The 18,132-nt window shown below is 38.1% G+C and overlaps 1 protein-coding gene across 2 annotated transcripts in view; it reads right to left on the reverse strand.

Moving 5' to 3' along the window:
* The window catches only part of SCYL2 (SCY1 like pseudokinase 2), a 53,342-nt gene that overhangs the window by 17,711 nt on the left and 17,499 nt on the right, over positions 1-18,132 (reverse strand). For both annotated transcript variants that reach the window (XM_040234910.1, XM_040234909.1), the window contains exons 4-10: positions 11,506-11,650; positions 9,754-9,903; positions 8,032-8,253; positions 7,495-7,611; positions 6,777-6,902; positions 2,317-2,493; positions 569-691 (exon numbers count right to left, since the gene is read on the reverse strand). In XM_040234910.1, the coding sequence (XP_040090844.1) occupies positions 569-691; positions 2,317-2,493; positions 6,777-6,902; positions 7,495-7,611; positions 8,032-8,253; positions 9,754-9,903; positions 11,506-11,650 (1,060 nt within the window). The remainder of the gene's footprint in view (positions 1-568; positions 692-2,316; positions 2,494-6,776; positions 6,903-7,494; positions 7,612-8,031; positions 8,254-9,753; positions 9,904-11,505; positions 11,651-18,132) is intronic.

Raw genomic sequence — 18,132 nt, forward strand, 5'->3', positions numbered from 1 at the left:
GGTATATAGCAATCCAAACTACAGTAAATCAAACCTTCCAGAATAGTACATTTCTGAGAAGTAAAAAGAACAATAATCATTTTACTTTATTAATACCAGTATTCACAACTGATTCTTCAAATTAGTTAGGAGTGGATATAGGCAATGGCACCCCACTCCAGTACTCTTGCCTGGAAAATCCCATGGACAGAGGAGCCTGGTAGGCTTTAGTCCATGGGATTGCGAAGAGTTGGACACGACTGAGGGACTTCACTTTCACTTTTCACTTTCATGCACTGGAGAAGGAAATGGCAACCCACTCCAATATTCTTGCCTGGAGAATCCCAGGGATGGAGGAACCTGGTGGGCTGCCGTCTATGGGGTCGCACACAGTTGGACACGACTGAAGCGACTCAGCAGCAGCAGCAGTAGCATACTTTAAAAGTACATAATGAAATTCACTAACTCATTAATATGTATTATTGAGCTTTATATAAAAATTTTATGACAAACTTAAAATGTACTTTACTTCTTTCTTTTGCTTTACTAATCAAAATCATCATTAAAAGAAAAAAACTGAATATTATACCTGGATCTGAATGGAGGGAGCCTCTAGGGCTCTGTAAACCATTGGCAGGACACTGTTCTTTATCTCGTCAGGAGGAGTTTTGGTTAGTAGCAGATCCATTTTTTGGAGGAAGATTAATAAAATCTGTGTATACAAGGGGAACAATGTATCAAAGTCTAGACTTTTTATGCCACTTTACATATGCCAAAATTTAAAGTTGCTTCAAAAGAGTAAGTTATGTGTCTTGACACTTACCATGTTGCTAGCCTGAAGGCATGGAAGACAAAAACATATAAATCAAGTCTCTTATGTTTCTAGAAGCACAATATTTAACATCTGTTCTTGGTTTAAATATTTAAATAAAAGCTAATTTCCTAACTTTCACATATGTTCAGTAATACATCACTCACCCACAAGTACCAACTATCTAGAAAGCTACTGGGTAAAAAATAAAAGTCTGGGGCAGCAAAGTCAGACGTCACAAAGAAGTAAATTACATCACTTGGCTTCTATGAAGTTCAAAACAAGAAAAGGTACAGAAATGAAAAGGACTGTCAGGAAAAATTCTAGAAAGAAACATTTTCAGTTGTCCCTGATCATTTGTCTGCCACCACATAGCTAAGTGATAGGAACAAACCATCCCTTCTATTTATGCAGACTAGTTTTGTCAAGGCTCAGTTAAAATTTTTCAGAAGGGATTTTTAGCTAGACTAGTAAGGGGGAAAAAATGCAAAGAATGAAGGCAAATAAGTGCTCAGATGATAGATTCCTTAGGCTCCTATATGATGCACAGCTTGGTGGACATGCGACTCCATTGCTTTTCTTCTGGACACCTTGACCATGTTTGGAGAACTCTGCTTCAAACCCTACAGTTCCCTCACCTCCCCCTTTCTTAGGCAGAGGAACTCTTGCCTTACTACCACAGACTTCCTTTAGTTTCCCTCCCTTCAAGGGAAGGACCACAAACAGCCTGTCATTAAACTGTTAAATTAGGTAATCTACAGTTTATCAATAAGCTACTGCCATGTAGTATCAGAAATTTAGTAATATTTCCCATGTGCTAGAAAATTTCAATTAATTTCAACAACTCTTTTCACTTCAGAAATGATGAAAATAGAAGCTGTAAGAGAGTAATGACTTGTCCAAGGAGATGAAGGTGGCCAGATTCTAACTGAAGTAGGGGACCCTACTGTTCCCTTAAATCCAAGCCCACCTTGAATCTGGGGGATAAATATTTTAATAGAGTCTATATCAGATTCTAATTAAATTTCCTCTTAACAATACACATATTACTTCCACGGTGCTGGAAGTATTTTCCCTCTTCTAGTGAAACTATTTATTAGCAATAAAATAATGGGAACAACTGGCAAAAACCATCTACAAATTAAAGATTCAATAATAAAGCAGAAACACAGAAATATTTAAAAGTGCAGGAGAAAAATAAATATTTATTTTACTAAACCTGTAACATTCAGTAAGGTCAATGGGAACAATATAACACATGTAAAACCTCACTATAATTTCTTTTTTGAGACAGTAACTTGTGGAGAGCTATAGACATTTACTTGCAAAGTTCAAGTATAACTTTAGGAATGGTTTACTTCAAGCATATGAAAAATAGCTTCTGACTAATGGAAAAGCAAGTCTCTCACATTTACTCAATTTTTAAGAAGCCAGATATCCATTACTTTTCTTTTCAGTGATAGTTATCATTGATTGAGACTACTGACTAACCACAGATAAACAGGAAAAAATATCTACATACATACCTGGATTGGCTCCTGCTGTTTAAAGACAGGCCCAAGTTCAGGTAGAATTAACTTAACATATTCTTCTTTGGTACATTCTTCAGCAATGAGTAGTACATTGGGCAAAACAAAAGGTACCATGTCAGGGTTTACAAATTCTGAAGTCAAACAAGGCAAAATTCTCTGCACAATCACACGCTGAAAAGCAAAAATGTTTTCTTAAAATTAATCTTTATATCAGCTTTTTAGTATTAACATTGAAGTTAAGCGTCTAACACCTCCAATCCTTTTGGGTAAAGTGACTATATAATTGATAGCTGAAACTGGGACACTTTTGAGAATAAAATATTACTACTGCTAATTATGCCAGGACAAATGACATAACCTGGGAACATTACAGAGAAAGGGGGAAATATGGTCACTCTTTAGGAAAATTTTCCTAATTAGTCTTCATTAATATAGTTCTCCTCTTAATTTCTTCATTACTTATTATTCATATCCCATATTGTAAATTATAGTTTTATGCATGTTAACGCCATCTACATTTACTAAAACGGCCTGGAAAACAAGGACAATATTTTGTTTCCCATTTATTCTCCAGGGCGTCTAGGTAAAGGGCTAGACAAACAGTATATAACCAATGACTATCTGATAGATTAAACAATGGAATTATTTTTACAAAGGAATTAGCTAGTTTTCCAGACAGTGGCTTTTTCAGCATTCGTTAATATTTTTAGACTACGTTATCCTCACAATTTACTAAGCCAGGAAGAGAGAGTAGAACTGAGGAGACTAGTATCATACTGAAATAACCCCTTAATTGCTAGTAAGACAGTGATTTCCATAACAGTTTACAACTTCTCTTCTGATGTTTAATGTCCAAGCGCTGACAGAATGTGGTCCACTATAGAAGGGAATGGCAAACCACTTCAGTATTCTTGCCTTGAGAACCCCCTGAACAGTATGAAAAGGCAAAAAGATAGGACACTGAAAGATGAACTCCTCAGGTCGGTAGGTGCCCAATATGCTACTGGAGATCAGTGGAGAAATAACTCCAGAAAGAATGAAGGGATGCAGCCAAAGCAGAAACAACACCCAGCTGTGGATGTGACTGGTCATGGAAGCAAGGTCTGATGCTGTAAAAAGCAATACTGCATTGGAACCTGGAATGTTAGGTCCATGATTCAAGGCAAATTGGAAGTGGTCAAACAGGAGATGGCAAGAGTGAATGTTGACATTCTAGGAATCAGTGAACTAAGATGGACTGGAATGGGTGAATTTAACTCAGATGACCATTATATCTACTACTGAGGGCAGAAATCCCTTAGAAGAAATGGAGTAGCCATCACAGTCAACAAAAGAATCCAAAATGCAATACTTGGATGCAATCTCAAAATTGACAGAATGAACTCTGTTCGTTTCCAAGGCAAATCATTCAATATCACGGTAATCCAAGTCTATGCCCCAACCAGTAACACTGAAGAAGCTGAAGTTGGACGGTTCTATGAAGACCTACAAGACCTTTTAGAACTAACACCCAAAAAAGATGTCCTTTTCATTATAGGGGACTGGAATGCAAAAGTAGGAAGTCAAGAAATACCTGGAGTAACAAGCAAATTTGGCCTTGGAATACAAAATGAAGCAGGGCAATGACTAATAGAGTTTTCCCAAGAAAATGCACTGGTCATAGCAAACACCCTCTTCCAACAACACAAGAGAAGACTCTACTCATGGACATCCCCAGATGGTCAACAATGAAATCAGACTGATTATATTCTTTGCAGCCAAAGATGGAGAAGCTCTATACAGTCAGCAAAAACAAGACCAAGAGCTGACTGTGGCTCAGATCATGAACTCCTTATTGCCAAATTCAGACTTAAATTGAAGAAAGTGGGGAAAACCACTAGACCATTCAGGTATGACCTAAATCAAATCCCTTACAATTATACAGTGGAAGTGAGAAATAGATTTAAGGGATTAGATCTGATAGACAGAGTGCCTGATGAACTATGGATGGAGGTTCGTGACACTGTACAGGAGACAGGGATCAAGACCATCCCCAAGAAAAAGAAATGCAAAAATGCAAAATGGCTGTCTGAGGAGGCCTTACAAATAGTTGTGAAAAGAAGAGAAGCCAAAAGCAAAGGAGGAAAGAAAAGATATACCCATCTGAATGTAGAGTTCCAAAGAACAGCAAGGAGCGATAAGAAAGCCTTCCTCAGAGACCAATGCAAAGAAATAGAGGAAAACAATAGAATAGGAAAGACTAGTAAGAAAATTAGAGTTACCAAGGGAACATTTCATGCAAAGATGGGCACAATAAAGGACAGAAATGGAATGGACCTAACAGAAGCAGAAGATATTAAAAAGAGGTGGCAAGAATACACAGAAGAACTATACAAAAAAGATCTTCACGACCCAGATAATCACAATGGTGTGATCCTAGAGCCACACATCCTGGAATGTGAAGCCAAGTGGGCCTTAGGAAGTATCACTGTGAACAAAGCTAGTGGAGGTGATGGAATTCCAGTTGAGCTATTTCAAATCCTGAAAGATGATGCTGTGAAAGTGTTGCACTCAATATGTCAACAAATTTGGAAACCTCAGCAGTTGCCATGAGACTGGAAAAGGTCAGTTTTCATTCCAATCCCAAAGAAAGGCAATGCCAAAGAATGTTCAAACTACCACACAATTGTACTCATCTCACACGCTAGTAAAGTAATGCTCAAAATTCTCCAAGCCTGGCTTCAGCAATATGTGAACTGTGAACTTCCAGATGTTCAAGCTGGTTTCAGAAAAGGCAGAGGAACCAGAGATCAAATTGCCAACATTCACTGGATCATCGAAAAAGCAAGAGAGTTCCAGAAAAACATCTACGTCTGCTTTATTGACTATGCCAAAGCCTTTGATTGTGTGGATCACAGTAAACTGTGGAAAATTCTGAAAGAGATGGGAATACCAGACCACCTGACCTGCCTCTTGAGAAACTTGTATGCAGGTCAGGAAGCAACAGTTAGAACTGGACATGGAACAACAGACTAGTTCCAAATAGAAAAAGGAGTACGTCAAAGCTATATATTGTCACCCTGCTTATTTAACTTCTATGCAGAGTACATCATGAGAAACACTGGGCTGAATGAAGCGTAAGCTGGAATCAAGATTGACGGGAGAAATATCAATAACCTCAGATATGCAGATGACACCACCCTTATGGCAAAAAGTAAAGATCCTCTTGATGAAGGTGAAAGAGGAAGGTGAAAAAGTTGGCTTAAAGCTCAACATTCAGAAAACTAAGATCATGGCATCTGGTCCCATCATTTCATGCCAAATAGATGGGGAAACAGTGGAAACAGTGTCAGACTTTATTTTTGGGGGCTCCAAAATCACTGCAGATGGTGACTGCAGCCATGAAATTAAAAGATGCTTACTCCTTGAAAGGAAAGTTATGAAGCAACCTAGACAGCATATTAAAAAGCAGAGACATTACTTTGTCAACAAAGGTCTGTCTAGTTAATGCTGGTTTTTCCAGTGGTCATGTATGGATGTGAAGATTGGGCTATAAAGAAAGCTGAGCTCAGAAGAATTGATGCTTTTGAACTGTGGTGTTGGCGACGACTCTTGAGAGTCCCTTGGACTGCAAGGAGATCCATCCAGTCCATCCTAAAGATCAGTCCTGGGTTCATTGGAACCCAGGATGTTGAAGCTGAAACTCCAATATTTTGGCTACCTGATGTGAAGAGCTGACTCATTTGAAAAGACACTGATGTTGGGAAAGACTGAAGGCAGGAGGAGAAGGGGACAACAGAGGATGAGATGGTTAGATGGCATCATCAACTCAAAGGACATGAGTTTGGGTAGACACCCGGAGTTGGTGATGGACAGGAAGGCCTGGCGTGCTGTGGTTCATGGAGTCGCAAATAGTCGGACACCACTGAGCGACTCAGCTGAACTGAACCCTTCTAATTGTTTTATCCTATTTAATTATTTTTCCACCATGTAAAAAAGATCCACTAAACTTTTATGACTTCAGTCGGTAGCCTTTTAGACATTTATGTACCCTTGGCAAAAGTTACATTTTGAGGCTAAGTGTTATTATAGTGAAGTCAAAGTAAATTTTAAATGCTAAACTCCTGACTACAATAACAAACTGATCAACAACAAACCTTAGGCTTCCCTGGTGGCCCCAGTGGAAAAGAACCCACCTACCAAGGTAGGAGATATCAGTTCGATCCCTGATGCAGAAAGATCCCACATGCCACAGAGCAACTAAGGCCGTGCACCACATCTATTGAGCCTGTGCTCTGCAACAAGAGAAGCCACCGGAATGGGAAACCTGTGCATCACAACTAGAGAGCAGCCCCTGCTTGCTACAACTAGAGAAAAGCCCATGTAGCAACCAAGACCTAGCACAGCCAAAATACATACATACAACTCCTCTCTACAAACAAGTGGAAGGCCATTTGTTTAAAAAAACAACAAACCTTAGGCAGTTTTGGCAGAACCTTTGGCAGTCCTTTGAAAAACTGTGATTTCTGAAGGTTATCTCTTTGGAATAAGGAATCAAAATATTGCAGTGTTACTGCACCAACATCATCAAAGAAGGGAATCTAAAAACAGAAAAGTAAAATTATTTTAATAAATATTGAAATACTTCTCATATGTGAAATTGACACAGTATGGTGAAAAAAAATACTCAGAAACATTTAGCAAAATGCTTAAGACAACTTAATAAAATTCTAATTGTAAAAATCAGAATAAGAAGTAATAAATTACTTCTCTTTTTGAAGTCAATTTTTCAGAATCAGAATCTGTGAACTGACTACACAATAACATTTACTTTACATAACTAGTAAAATAGTGAAAGATTAACTAAAATATCTTGAGGCCATAAACAGTACCATTTATTAAAATCCATGCTTATATGAGTGAATTAAGAGGGTTATGAACTCTTAGCATGTCTAGAACTTCTGCATGCCCAATTATAACTATTATGTCTCTTTATTTGAAATCTTAACTTTATAGAAGAGCACTTATATCATAAATTGTTTAATTCCTTAAGATTAAAGGACACTGAATATTTAATATACTCATGAATACAGATGTTATCTAGGGACTATATATTAAATCTTCAGAAGCATTTAATCAACTTTAACTCATTTTTTGTCCCTCCATCTAAGGCAGGAATTAATACATACTCACCTTTGTCATTTGATCTGCATCTGGTCTTACAGTTGGAGTTACATTTAATAGTAGTTTTACATGTTCACGGACTTCCTCAGGTATATTTGTAAGTGAACTAGATGCTAAACGACTCAACTGTTCGAAAGTAATAATGTTAAATATGAATATAAAATATTCAAAAGATATACATTTATATTGTGAACAGTCCATTTAAGTCTTTTTGAAATTTACTAACTGTATTTTTAGATTGAACAAACTGCTGTTGCAAGATAACTAAAACATGTCTTTTAATACCTGAAATTGTCTCTATTCCTAAAGCAAAATGCCCATTATTTTAGGCCATATTTCAATTTTCACTCTAGTAAATAAATGCCATGATTAAAGTTGTAGTAACAAATATTAATCCTAAGAATTACTTTTGTTAAGTTGACTTTATGAAAACAAAATATGTGACACTCCTCCCAGTTTAGAGAATTTTCTGAACATATTTTAGAAAAAAATACTAAGAAACACTTAATACATTTTTAATGCAAGCAAATATTTAAAGGCAAATACCTGATCCAACTGTCTGCTGAAACTCTTGTAAATATCTTGCTTGTTAACTTCAAATACAGGTTTCCCTTTATTAAATACAGCATACATGACAGTTCCTAAAGAGTACATATCACTGGCTGTTTCACAGGTCACAGAAAGAATATATTCAGGAGCCAAATACTCAGGATTTGGAAGACACAATGATGGCAAATTTGGGTCCCATTCTTTACATGGAAACTTAGGCTATAAAAGGACAGAAAAATGATCACATGGATTAAATATGTCAAATTAAAGCAAACCACTGTCAATTGAGTTTTAAATTCATACTCAGTCATGCAAGTAAAAATGTCACCAAGACTTTCAATTCTAAATTTCCCCAAATCCCAAAACTACAACATGCATGAAACAAGCTAAGAGATAGAATAAGAACTCTTATATCTTTGAGATTATTGGCACTCTCTTCCAGAAAACAAATTATCAGTATACTATTTGATGCATTTTGAATGTGGGAAGGTATGGCCTATGTTTTCTGATACAGGCTTCAAACTTACGAGCTCAAGTAGATTAGGGTTGTTTGAAACCTTGTTCTTTCACTAATGAGCTATGTGATTTAATTAATGGGTTCAAAAGGCTGTTGTAAAATTAAATAAATGTATGGAAAACAGGCCCAGAACAATGCCTGACCCATAGTATATCTCAACCAATACTAATTCTTTCTGCTTCCCCTAAAAATGTTTACTTATATTACAAATATATCTTAGGTCAAATCATGGTTTCTTTAACAACTACATAGTAAAAATTTGAAATATTGCAGGGTTTTCCTAGGTATAAATAGGTAGGTTTCATAATCACTAAGTAACAGGTGCTTTTTAGCCAGAAAAACTGGATTCAAATCTTAGGTCTACAGCTTACCACCTGCCTAAACTTAAAGCAGGTTAGTTCATTCTATGAGTCTAACTTGGTCATCTGTATTATTCCTATACCTTACTGAGTTGTTGCAAGGATAATAAGTAAATACACAGGTAGTGTTTAGAAAGAGCTTCAGTAAACATTAGCCATGACTGTCACTGCTATTGTTGTTATCATGCTCCCTAAACAAGATTCTGTGGTTCAGTAAGTTGGGGAAACACTGCTAAATTCACAGTTTGTTCCTGTACCTGACATTCTGAGGGGGAAAAAACCTTCCTAACCCAAAAGTGCTCAAATTTGCTTAACTTTAGCACTTTCTTCTCAAGTAACATTACCATGGAATTAGTGTACTGAATATTTGTAGGTACAATGAACATTAGAAATTTTCTATAAAGCTATAAATTTAAACATACCATTGTACCACAAAGCCTATTTATACACATTTATCAGACTTCCCAGGTGACGCCAGTGGTAAAGAATCTGCCTGCCAATGTAGGAGACCCAAGAGACGCAGGTTAGATCCCTGGGTCGGGAAGATCCCCTGGAGGAGGAAATGGCAACCCACTCCAGTATTCTTTTCTGAAAAATCCCATGGATGGAGGAGCCTGGCATACAGTAGTCCATGGGGTCACAAAGAGTTAGACACAACTAGGCAACTATGCACAGGCTTCTCTGTCCTCTACTATCTATCTACTCTCAAACTCACGTCCACTGAGTTGGTGATGCCATCCAATCATCTCATCGTCGGACATATAAATTCTTTAATCTATTTCAGATGTAATTTAAAAATTTCCAGAGCTTTAAAAAAAATTAGAAGAATAAAACCTTTATTACCTCTTGTTCAGAAGGATTGGTTGATGATACACAAAAATCAAAGCCCATTATTTTCCAGGCTCCACTTTTATTCAAAATTATATTTTCAGGTGTAATATTTCCATGAACCATTTTCACACTGCTGTGCAAAAATGACAAACCTTCAGAAACCTGTAAATGGGAATAAAAGATATTTTTATATTCAAGTACATTAATAAATGTCTCATAATAATCAAATTTGCTGCTTCTCCTAATAAAAATATTTACATATCAGGTTATTAAATTTCATAAATGCAAAAGTGTAGAGAAAGTTGCCAGAGCATTCTAAGCATTAGTAAGAAAAACTCCCAAAACAGAGAGCAACTACTTATTTAAGTTCCTTTCTACATACACAAAAGCAAAAGAAAAGACTTTGTGTCTCAAATTTATTCAGTTCCTGAGTTTGAAAAGTGAGAGAATCTGGTTTCTGAGTTAACAGACAGTAAATATCAAGAAATACCTTTGTAAATTTGATTCTAATTCTTAATATTTTTTATACTTACACTCCACATTGAAATTAAGTTTTTCTTAGTATTGTGTTCAGTTTTCAAACTGATGTTCACTCATTCTTACTTTGGATTAATATTTGATAATTCTATATTGTGTCTGAGATCACCATGGTATTTATTAACAAAAAGTGAAGACTAGTTTTGGAAAGGTGAAAAAATATGTAACTTTTATACTGCAGTGGGAATGCAAAATGGTATTACCATTTCTAAAAACAGTTTTTCATTTTCTTAGAAGATGAACTATATACATACTGTTTGATTTAGTCACCCCACTCCCTGGTAATTAACCATGAGAAGTGAAATTAAATGTCCATCAAGAACATGTACATGAATATTCATAGCAGCTTTATTCACAATTGCCCAAAACTGTAAACAACCCAAATGACCATCAATGAGTGAATGGACAAGCAAACTATGGTAGAGCCATTCTATGGACTACTACTCAGCAATAAAAAGAAGTACTGATACGCACAACTATATGAATGAATATCAAAATAATTTGATTGACTGAAAGAAGCCCAGCCAAAAACACAGTACATACTGTATGATTTCATTTAGAAAACTCTAGAAAATATAAACTGATTCATAGTGACAGAAAGCAGGTCAGTGGTTTCCTGGGATGAGAGACAGAGGTAGCAAGGAGCAAGAGGTAAGGATTACAATAGGTATGAGGACACTCTGGAGGGTCATGGATACGTACATTATTTTGACTGCAGCGATGGTTCTACCTAGGAACTTAATAACTGTGTATTTTTAAATATGTGAAGTTTACTGTATGCTAATTAATTATACCTTAATAAAGCTGTTAAAAATAAAGAACAAAATTATCTCTGTCCTCCAAAACAAAGAATCTACTGTATAAATTTACTCTATAAAGCTGAAGATATTTTGGTTAGTAGGGGAAGGAAATCAGCGAAAGTGGAATGGACTTATGAGATGCATTCTGGAAGGTTTAAAACTCAAAAAAATAAAAAAGGAACCACACACCCACCAGTCAACAAGTGCTCTTCTCCAAAGGTTACTAATGTTATGTTTCATACATTAAAAATACAATTTAAGCCTAACAATAAACTGTAGAGAAATTCTAGAACATAGAAATGATTTTTAAATTACTAAAAAGATGCAAAGGTTTACATAAAGCAGTTTATATGGCTAAATTTGAAATGGCTATAAAAATACTTTTGAAGGAAAATATCCCATCCACACGAAGAATAAAAATACATACCTGAAGCAAACCATATTTGGTTTCTACATCATAAAGTTTATAATCCTTAATGTCTGGAGACACAGGGGAAGGTAGATTTTCCCAGTTACCCAGAACATTGGCTAAACTGGCAAAAACTGGTTCCGTGCAAAATGCCAAGCAGTCCCTGTTTTAAAAAAAGAAAAATATGAGTGGTCCTATTTAACTACCAAGAAGGTAGACAAGTTTAGATTTATTTTCACTATTACTATAACACACTTAGACTAACAGAGCAAAGTCAGGAAGCTCTGTATATGAATTACACTGGATAATTACCACTGTGCTTTTTAAATAATTGATATTCTTTATGGAAAACCAATAAATCAATTTAGAATTAATTTATTATTAAAATTATAAATTTATTTCTAAGGCTATAACTTTCAGAATATGCTCACAGGAAAACTACAGACTTCCCAGATGCCTCTGGAGCAAGAATCGTCAGGACATAGCTCGAGCTCACACAAGCCGGCCACATTTCTTTTTTTCACTGTTAAGAACAAATATCTGGATGGGGGGCAGCAGTCCCTGAGTTATGTCACTTGAGACCTTTGTGAGTTGTTGGAGTCCTGGGAGGGCACATTATTTTTGCATTTTTCGGACTGTCTTTTGCACCTAGAAACAATATGAATACCTTTTTGTTCTTGCTTGGGAAACATGGTATCCTGTGGGGACTACTCTGGTACTTTGCAAGCTCTGGTACTTATCCTCCATAGCACACTGCTAGGAGAGGTGTGCATGCTGAGTGCTGGCCAGGGGCTGGGGGGGGGCTGTCCTCTGGGTGGTGAGTGGGTGGGAGTGTCCAGGAGTCTCTGGCGTAGGCATAGGTCAGCAGTGGCCTGCTGCAGGGTTGGGAGCACTGAGCAGTGCCTGCATGGGACCTTTTGAAGAAAGTCACTTTTATCTTTATTATCTTCTAACTCCACCATAGTTTGGCCCCAGATAAGTAAGAGAGAGGGAACACAGCCCCACCCAAAACAGAAAATTAAAGATTTACTAAGAATAGCCCCACCCATCAGAATAAAACCGTTTTCCCCCTAAGTCAGTCTATCCCATCAGGAAGCTTCCATAAGCCTCTTATCCTTCTCCATCAGACTGAAAACCACAACCACAGAAAACTAACCAATCTGATGACATGGACCACAGCCTTGTCTAACTCAATGAAACTATGAGCCATGCCTTGAAGGGCCACCCAAGACAGACGGGTCATGGTGGAGAGTTCTGACAAAATATGGTCCACTGGAGAAGAGAATGGCAAACCACTTCAGTATTCTTGCCTTAAGAACCCCATGAACAGTATGAAAAGGCAAAAAGACAGGACACTGAAAGATAAACTCCCCAGGTCAGTAGGTGCCCAATATGCTACTGGAGGTCAGTGGAGAAATAACTCCAGAAAGAATGAAGAGATGGAGCCAAACCAAAAACACCCAGTTGTAGATGTGACTGGTGATGGAAGTAAAGTCCAATGCTGTAAAGAGCAATATTGTATAGGAACCTGGAATGTTAGGTCCATGAATCAAGGCAAATTAGAAGTGGTCAAACAGGAGATGGCAAGAGTGAACATCGACATTTTAGGAATCAGCGAACCAAAATGGACTAGAATGGGTGAATTTAACTCAGAAGACCATTATATCTAATAGTGTGGGCAAGAATTCCTTAGAAAAAAATGGAGTAGCCATCATAGTCAACAAAAGAGTCCGAAATGCAATACTTGGATGCAATCCCCAAAATGACAGAATGATCTCTGTTCACTTCCAAGGCAAATAATTCAATATCACAGTAATCCAAGAAAATGCCTCGACCAGTAATGCTGAAGAAGCTGAAAAGTTGAACGGTTCTACGAAGACGTACAAGACCTTCTAGAGCTAACACTCAAAAAAGATATCCTTTTCATTATAGGGGACTGGAATACAAAAGTACGAAGTCAAAAAATACCTGGAGTAACAAGCAAATTTGGCCTTGGAGTACAGAATGAAGCAGGGCAAAGGCTAATAGACTTTTGCCAAGAGAATGCACTGGTCATAGCAAACACCCTCTTCCAACAACACAGAGAAGACTACACATGGACATCACCAGATGGTCAATACTGAAATCAGATTGATTATATTCTTTGCAGCCAAAGATGGAGAAGCTCTATACAGTCAGCAAAAACAAGACTGGGAGCTGACTGTGGCTCAGATCATGAACTCCTTAGTGCCAAACTGAGACTTAAATTGAAGAAAGTAGGGAAAACCACTAGACCATTTGGATATGACCTAAATCAAATCCCTTACAATTATATAGTGGAAGTGAGAGTCAAGGGATTAGATCTGATAGACAGAGCACCTGATGAACTATGGATGGAGGTTCATGACACTGTACAGAAGGCAGGGATCAAGACCATCCCCAAGAAAAAGAAATGCAAAAAGGCAAAATGGTTGTCTGAGGAGGCCTTACAAACAGCTGTGAAAAGAAGAGAAGTTAAAGGCAAAGGAAAAAAGGAAAGATATACCCATTTGAATGCAGAGTTCCAAAGAATAGCAAGGAGAGATATAAGAAAGTCTTCCTCAGTAATCAATGCAAAGAAATACAGAAAAACAATAGAATGGGAAAGACTAGAGATCTCTTCAAGAAAATTAGAGATATCAAGGGAACATTTCATGCAAAGATGGGCACAATAAAGGACAGAAATGGAATGGACCTAATAGAAGCAGAAGATATTAAAAAGAGGTGGCAAGACTACACAGAAGAACTATACAAAAAAGATCTTCATGACTCAGATAACCACGATGGTGTGATCACTCACCTAGAGCCAGACATCCTGGAATGGGAAGTCATATGGGCCTTAGGAACCATCACTATGAACAAAGCTAGTGGAGGTGATGGAATTCCAGTGGAGCTATTTCAAATCCTAAAAGATGATGCTATGAAAGGGCTGCACTCAATATGTCAGCAAATTTGGAAACCTCAACAGTTGACACAGGACTGGAAAAGGTCAGTGTTCATTCCAATCCCAAAGAAAAACAATGCCAAAGAATGCTCAAACTACTGCACAATTGCACTCATCTCACACGCTAGTAAAGTAATGCTCAAAATTCTCCAAGCCAGGCTTCAATAGTATGTGTACGAAGAACTTCCAGATGTTCAGGCTGGATTTAGAAAAGGCAGAGGAATCAGAGATCAAATTGCCAACATCCGATGGATTATCAAAAAGGCAAGAGAGTTCCAGAAAAACATCTACCTGTGCTTTACCAAGTGGGCCAAAACCTCTGACTGTGTGGATCACAATAAACTGTGGAAAATTCTGAAAGAGAAACAATTCTGAAAGACCACCTGACCTGCTTCCAGAGATATCTATATGCAGCTCAGGAAGCAACAGTTAGAACTGGACACGGAACAATAGACTGGTTCCAAACAGGAAAAGGAGTATGTCAAGGCTGTATATTGTAATCCTGCTTACTTAACTTATATGCCAAGTACATCATGAGAAACACTGGGCTGGATGAAGCCCACACTGGAATCAAGATTGCGGGGAGAAGTATCAATAACCTCAGATATGCAGATGACACCACCCTTATGGCAGAAAGCAAAGAAGAACTCAAGGGCTTCTTAATGAAAGTGAAAGAGGAGAATGAAAAAGTTGGCTTAAAGCTCAACATTCAGAAAACTAAGATCATGGCACCTGGGCCCATCACTTCATGGCAAATAGATGGGGAAACAATGGAAACAGCGACAGACTTTATTTCTGGGGGCTCCATAATCACTGCAGATGGTGACTGCAGCCATGAAATTAAAAGAGGCTTGCTCCTTGGAAGGAAAGTTATGACTGACCTAGACAGCATATTAAAAAGCAGAGACATTACTTTGCCAACAAAGGTCTGTCTAGTCAAAGCTATGGTTTTTCCAGTAGTCATGTATGGATATGAGAATTGTACTATAAAGAAAGCTGAGCACTGAAGAATTGATGCTTTTGACTTGTGGTATTGGAGAAGGCTCTTGAGAGTCCCTTGGACTGCAAGGAGATCCAAACAGTCCATCCTAAAGGAAATCAGTCCTGAATATTCACTGGAAAGACTGATGCTGAAGCTGAAACTCCATACTTCGGCCACCTGATTGGAAGAACTGACTCATTGAATAGACCCTGATGCTGGGAAAGACTGAAAGCAGGAGGAGAAGGAGACGATGAGCATGAGATGGTTGGATGGCATCAACAACTCAATGGACACAAGTCTGAGTAGACTCTGGGAGTTGGCGATGGACAGGGAGGCCTGGCGTGCTGCAGTCCACTGGGTCGCAAAGAGTCGGACACGACTGAGTGACTGAACTGAGCTGAACTGACTGGAAGTGACTATGGAGCCCACATACAGAGGATCAACAAGGCTCCCCCAGGTTGCCGAGGGGCCAGGAGATACGATGTTCTGCTCAGAGCACGGCCCATGGACACACCTGGAGCTGAGGGAGCTCACTAGGAGGTTTGTGTGGAAGATTTCAGGGCCAGGCAGTTAGGTCCAGATGCTGGTCGGAGTGACTGGCCTCATGACAACCTCAATCTCAGAGCAGCTTTGTTTTTATCTATCATTTTTAAAGGTGTCACAAGTTTCCAATTTTTAAAATTAGCATTCTTGATTTGTTTTTTTTTTTTTGTATTGCTTTATGCATACTGCGCGGCTTACGGCATCTTAGTTCCCGGACCAGGGACTGAACTTGGGCCACCAGCATTAGAAGCTCAGAGTCTAACCACTGGAAGGCCAGGGATTTCTCTATTGTTTTTTGATTATAAGAATGTTTAGAAATTCAGAAAATGTTAGATACTAACATTCAATAAGCCTTGTAGACTAATGATCAAGAACTCAAGCTCTGAAGACAAATACTCAATTTCAAGTTCCAGCATCCTTATTCTTTGTTGGTCTCACTTAGACACTTTGAGTCTCACTTTGTCCATTTGTAAAATGGTGATGCAAGACCACCATGAAGGGTTACCATGAAGATCAAATGCATGTGAAATACATAACATACTGACTAAAATATAAGCTCAATAATTGCTTACAATTGCTACTGTAATTACCAAGCGTCTGAGACTTCAAGTCCTAACATTTCATGCCTTAGGGCTTTTAGGCTACGGTAAGTGACCCCAAGAACTGTAAGGCAGCGCAGTAACAAAGCTATCCCAAGCCTCTGAACCTAGACAGTGACTGCTAAATGGGAAACATGCCTTCTGCTATTCCATCTGTCAGTAGTACTGAGTAACTTTTCTTTTCACCTTGAACTATTTTTCAAATGAAAGCATATGCAGAAGTTCAGTATGTATAAGAGATAAAGACAGAGCTGCTTAGGTTGAAGGAGGAGCTTACACTGTCCTGCCAGCTCAGTTATCATGAAAGATAATGATCCTGATCTTGCTCTTCACTCCCTTGCTAAGTTTATTAACACATCGGACACCAGGCTTTCTTTCACTGAACTGTACTGGAGGAAAACTGCTCAAATACTCCTAGGGTTTGAATACAATTTTCAGTGATTCCCAGGACTCATTTATTTCAGCAACTCTAATTTTTTTCCTTTGCTGTCTTGTCCTCAGAATCATCCTTGGCCATATCAATATTCATGATTATTCAAGTTTGAAGCCCCTATTATCTTTCTTGAATATTTATTTCCATCATCATTACAAACAGTTACACACCAGAAGCACCATAGCCCATCTCAAGGACCATCTTACCCAACCACAGGTATTTACTAACCATTCATTTACTACCTTCTACTACCACCACCTAATCTAGCTTCCCAGAAACTTTATTCAACAAGTCTGAAGTATTCAGTCCTGACTACACTTTACCCCTTTCTCCCTACCGCCTCAACAATCATCCTTACTACTCTTTACTGAGCAAACACTTACTAACCCTGTAGTTACCATCACAGGTTTCTTTTACTCTTGCTTCTGTCAGAAGCTGAAGCAACAATACAAAATCCAAGACTTCATAAACTCATGTCTAAAGACATAATATACTTAATCTTACTCTTTTTATTTTTCAACATTCAAGAATATCCCTTCATAGCCCTCTTATAGTAACTCCTCATTCTTTTACCCACTACTCATCTGTGATCCACGTTCTACCTGAAAAAGAGTAAAGTTCATTTAACATGAATGATCTCATTTCCCTACCCTTTACCTCAGTATATTAGTGATTCATAACTATCCTCCTGAAATTTCCTTTTAGTTCCTTTTATGGGACTTGATTCACATAATGATGTCTTCTCTGCTGGGTTCCTTTCTAGCTTCCAAACTGCCATCCTACTGAAATAACTGAGTATCACTAATAACTTCTCCCTAGCCAAATGCAATGGTCCTTCTCAGCCTGTCTTTCCTTTTTATTAGGTGGGCTTCCCTGGTGGCTCAGAGGTTAAAGCGTCTGCCTGCAATGTGGGAGACCTGGGTTCGATCCCTGGGTGGGGAAGATCCCCTGGAGAAGGAAATGGCACCCCACTCCAGCATTCTTGCCTGGAAAATCCCATGGATGGAGGAGCCTGGTAGACTACAGTCCACGGGGTCGCAAAGAGGCGGACACGACTGAGCGATGTCACTCACTTTCACTTTCTCCAGTGTTAGGGAGTCCTTTCTTCCCTTATTTGGCTCCCATA

Source organism: Oryx dammah, unplaced genomic scaffold (assembly GCF_014754425.2).
Source record: "Oryx dammah isolate SB20612 unplaced genomic scaffold, SCBI_Odam_1.1 HiC_scaffold_29, whole genome shotgun sequence".
NCBI classification, from domain to species: Eukaryota; Metazoa; Chordata; class Mammalia; order Artiodactyla; family Bovidae; genus Oryx; species Oryx dammah.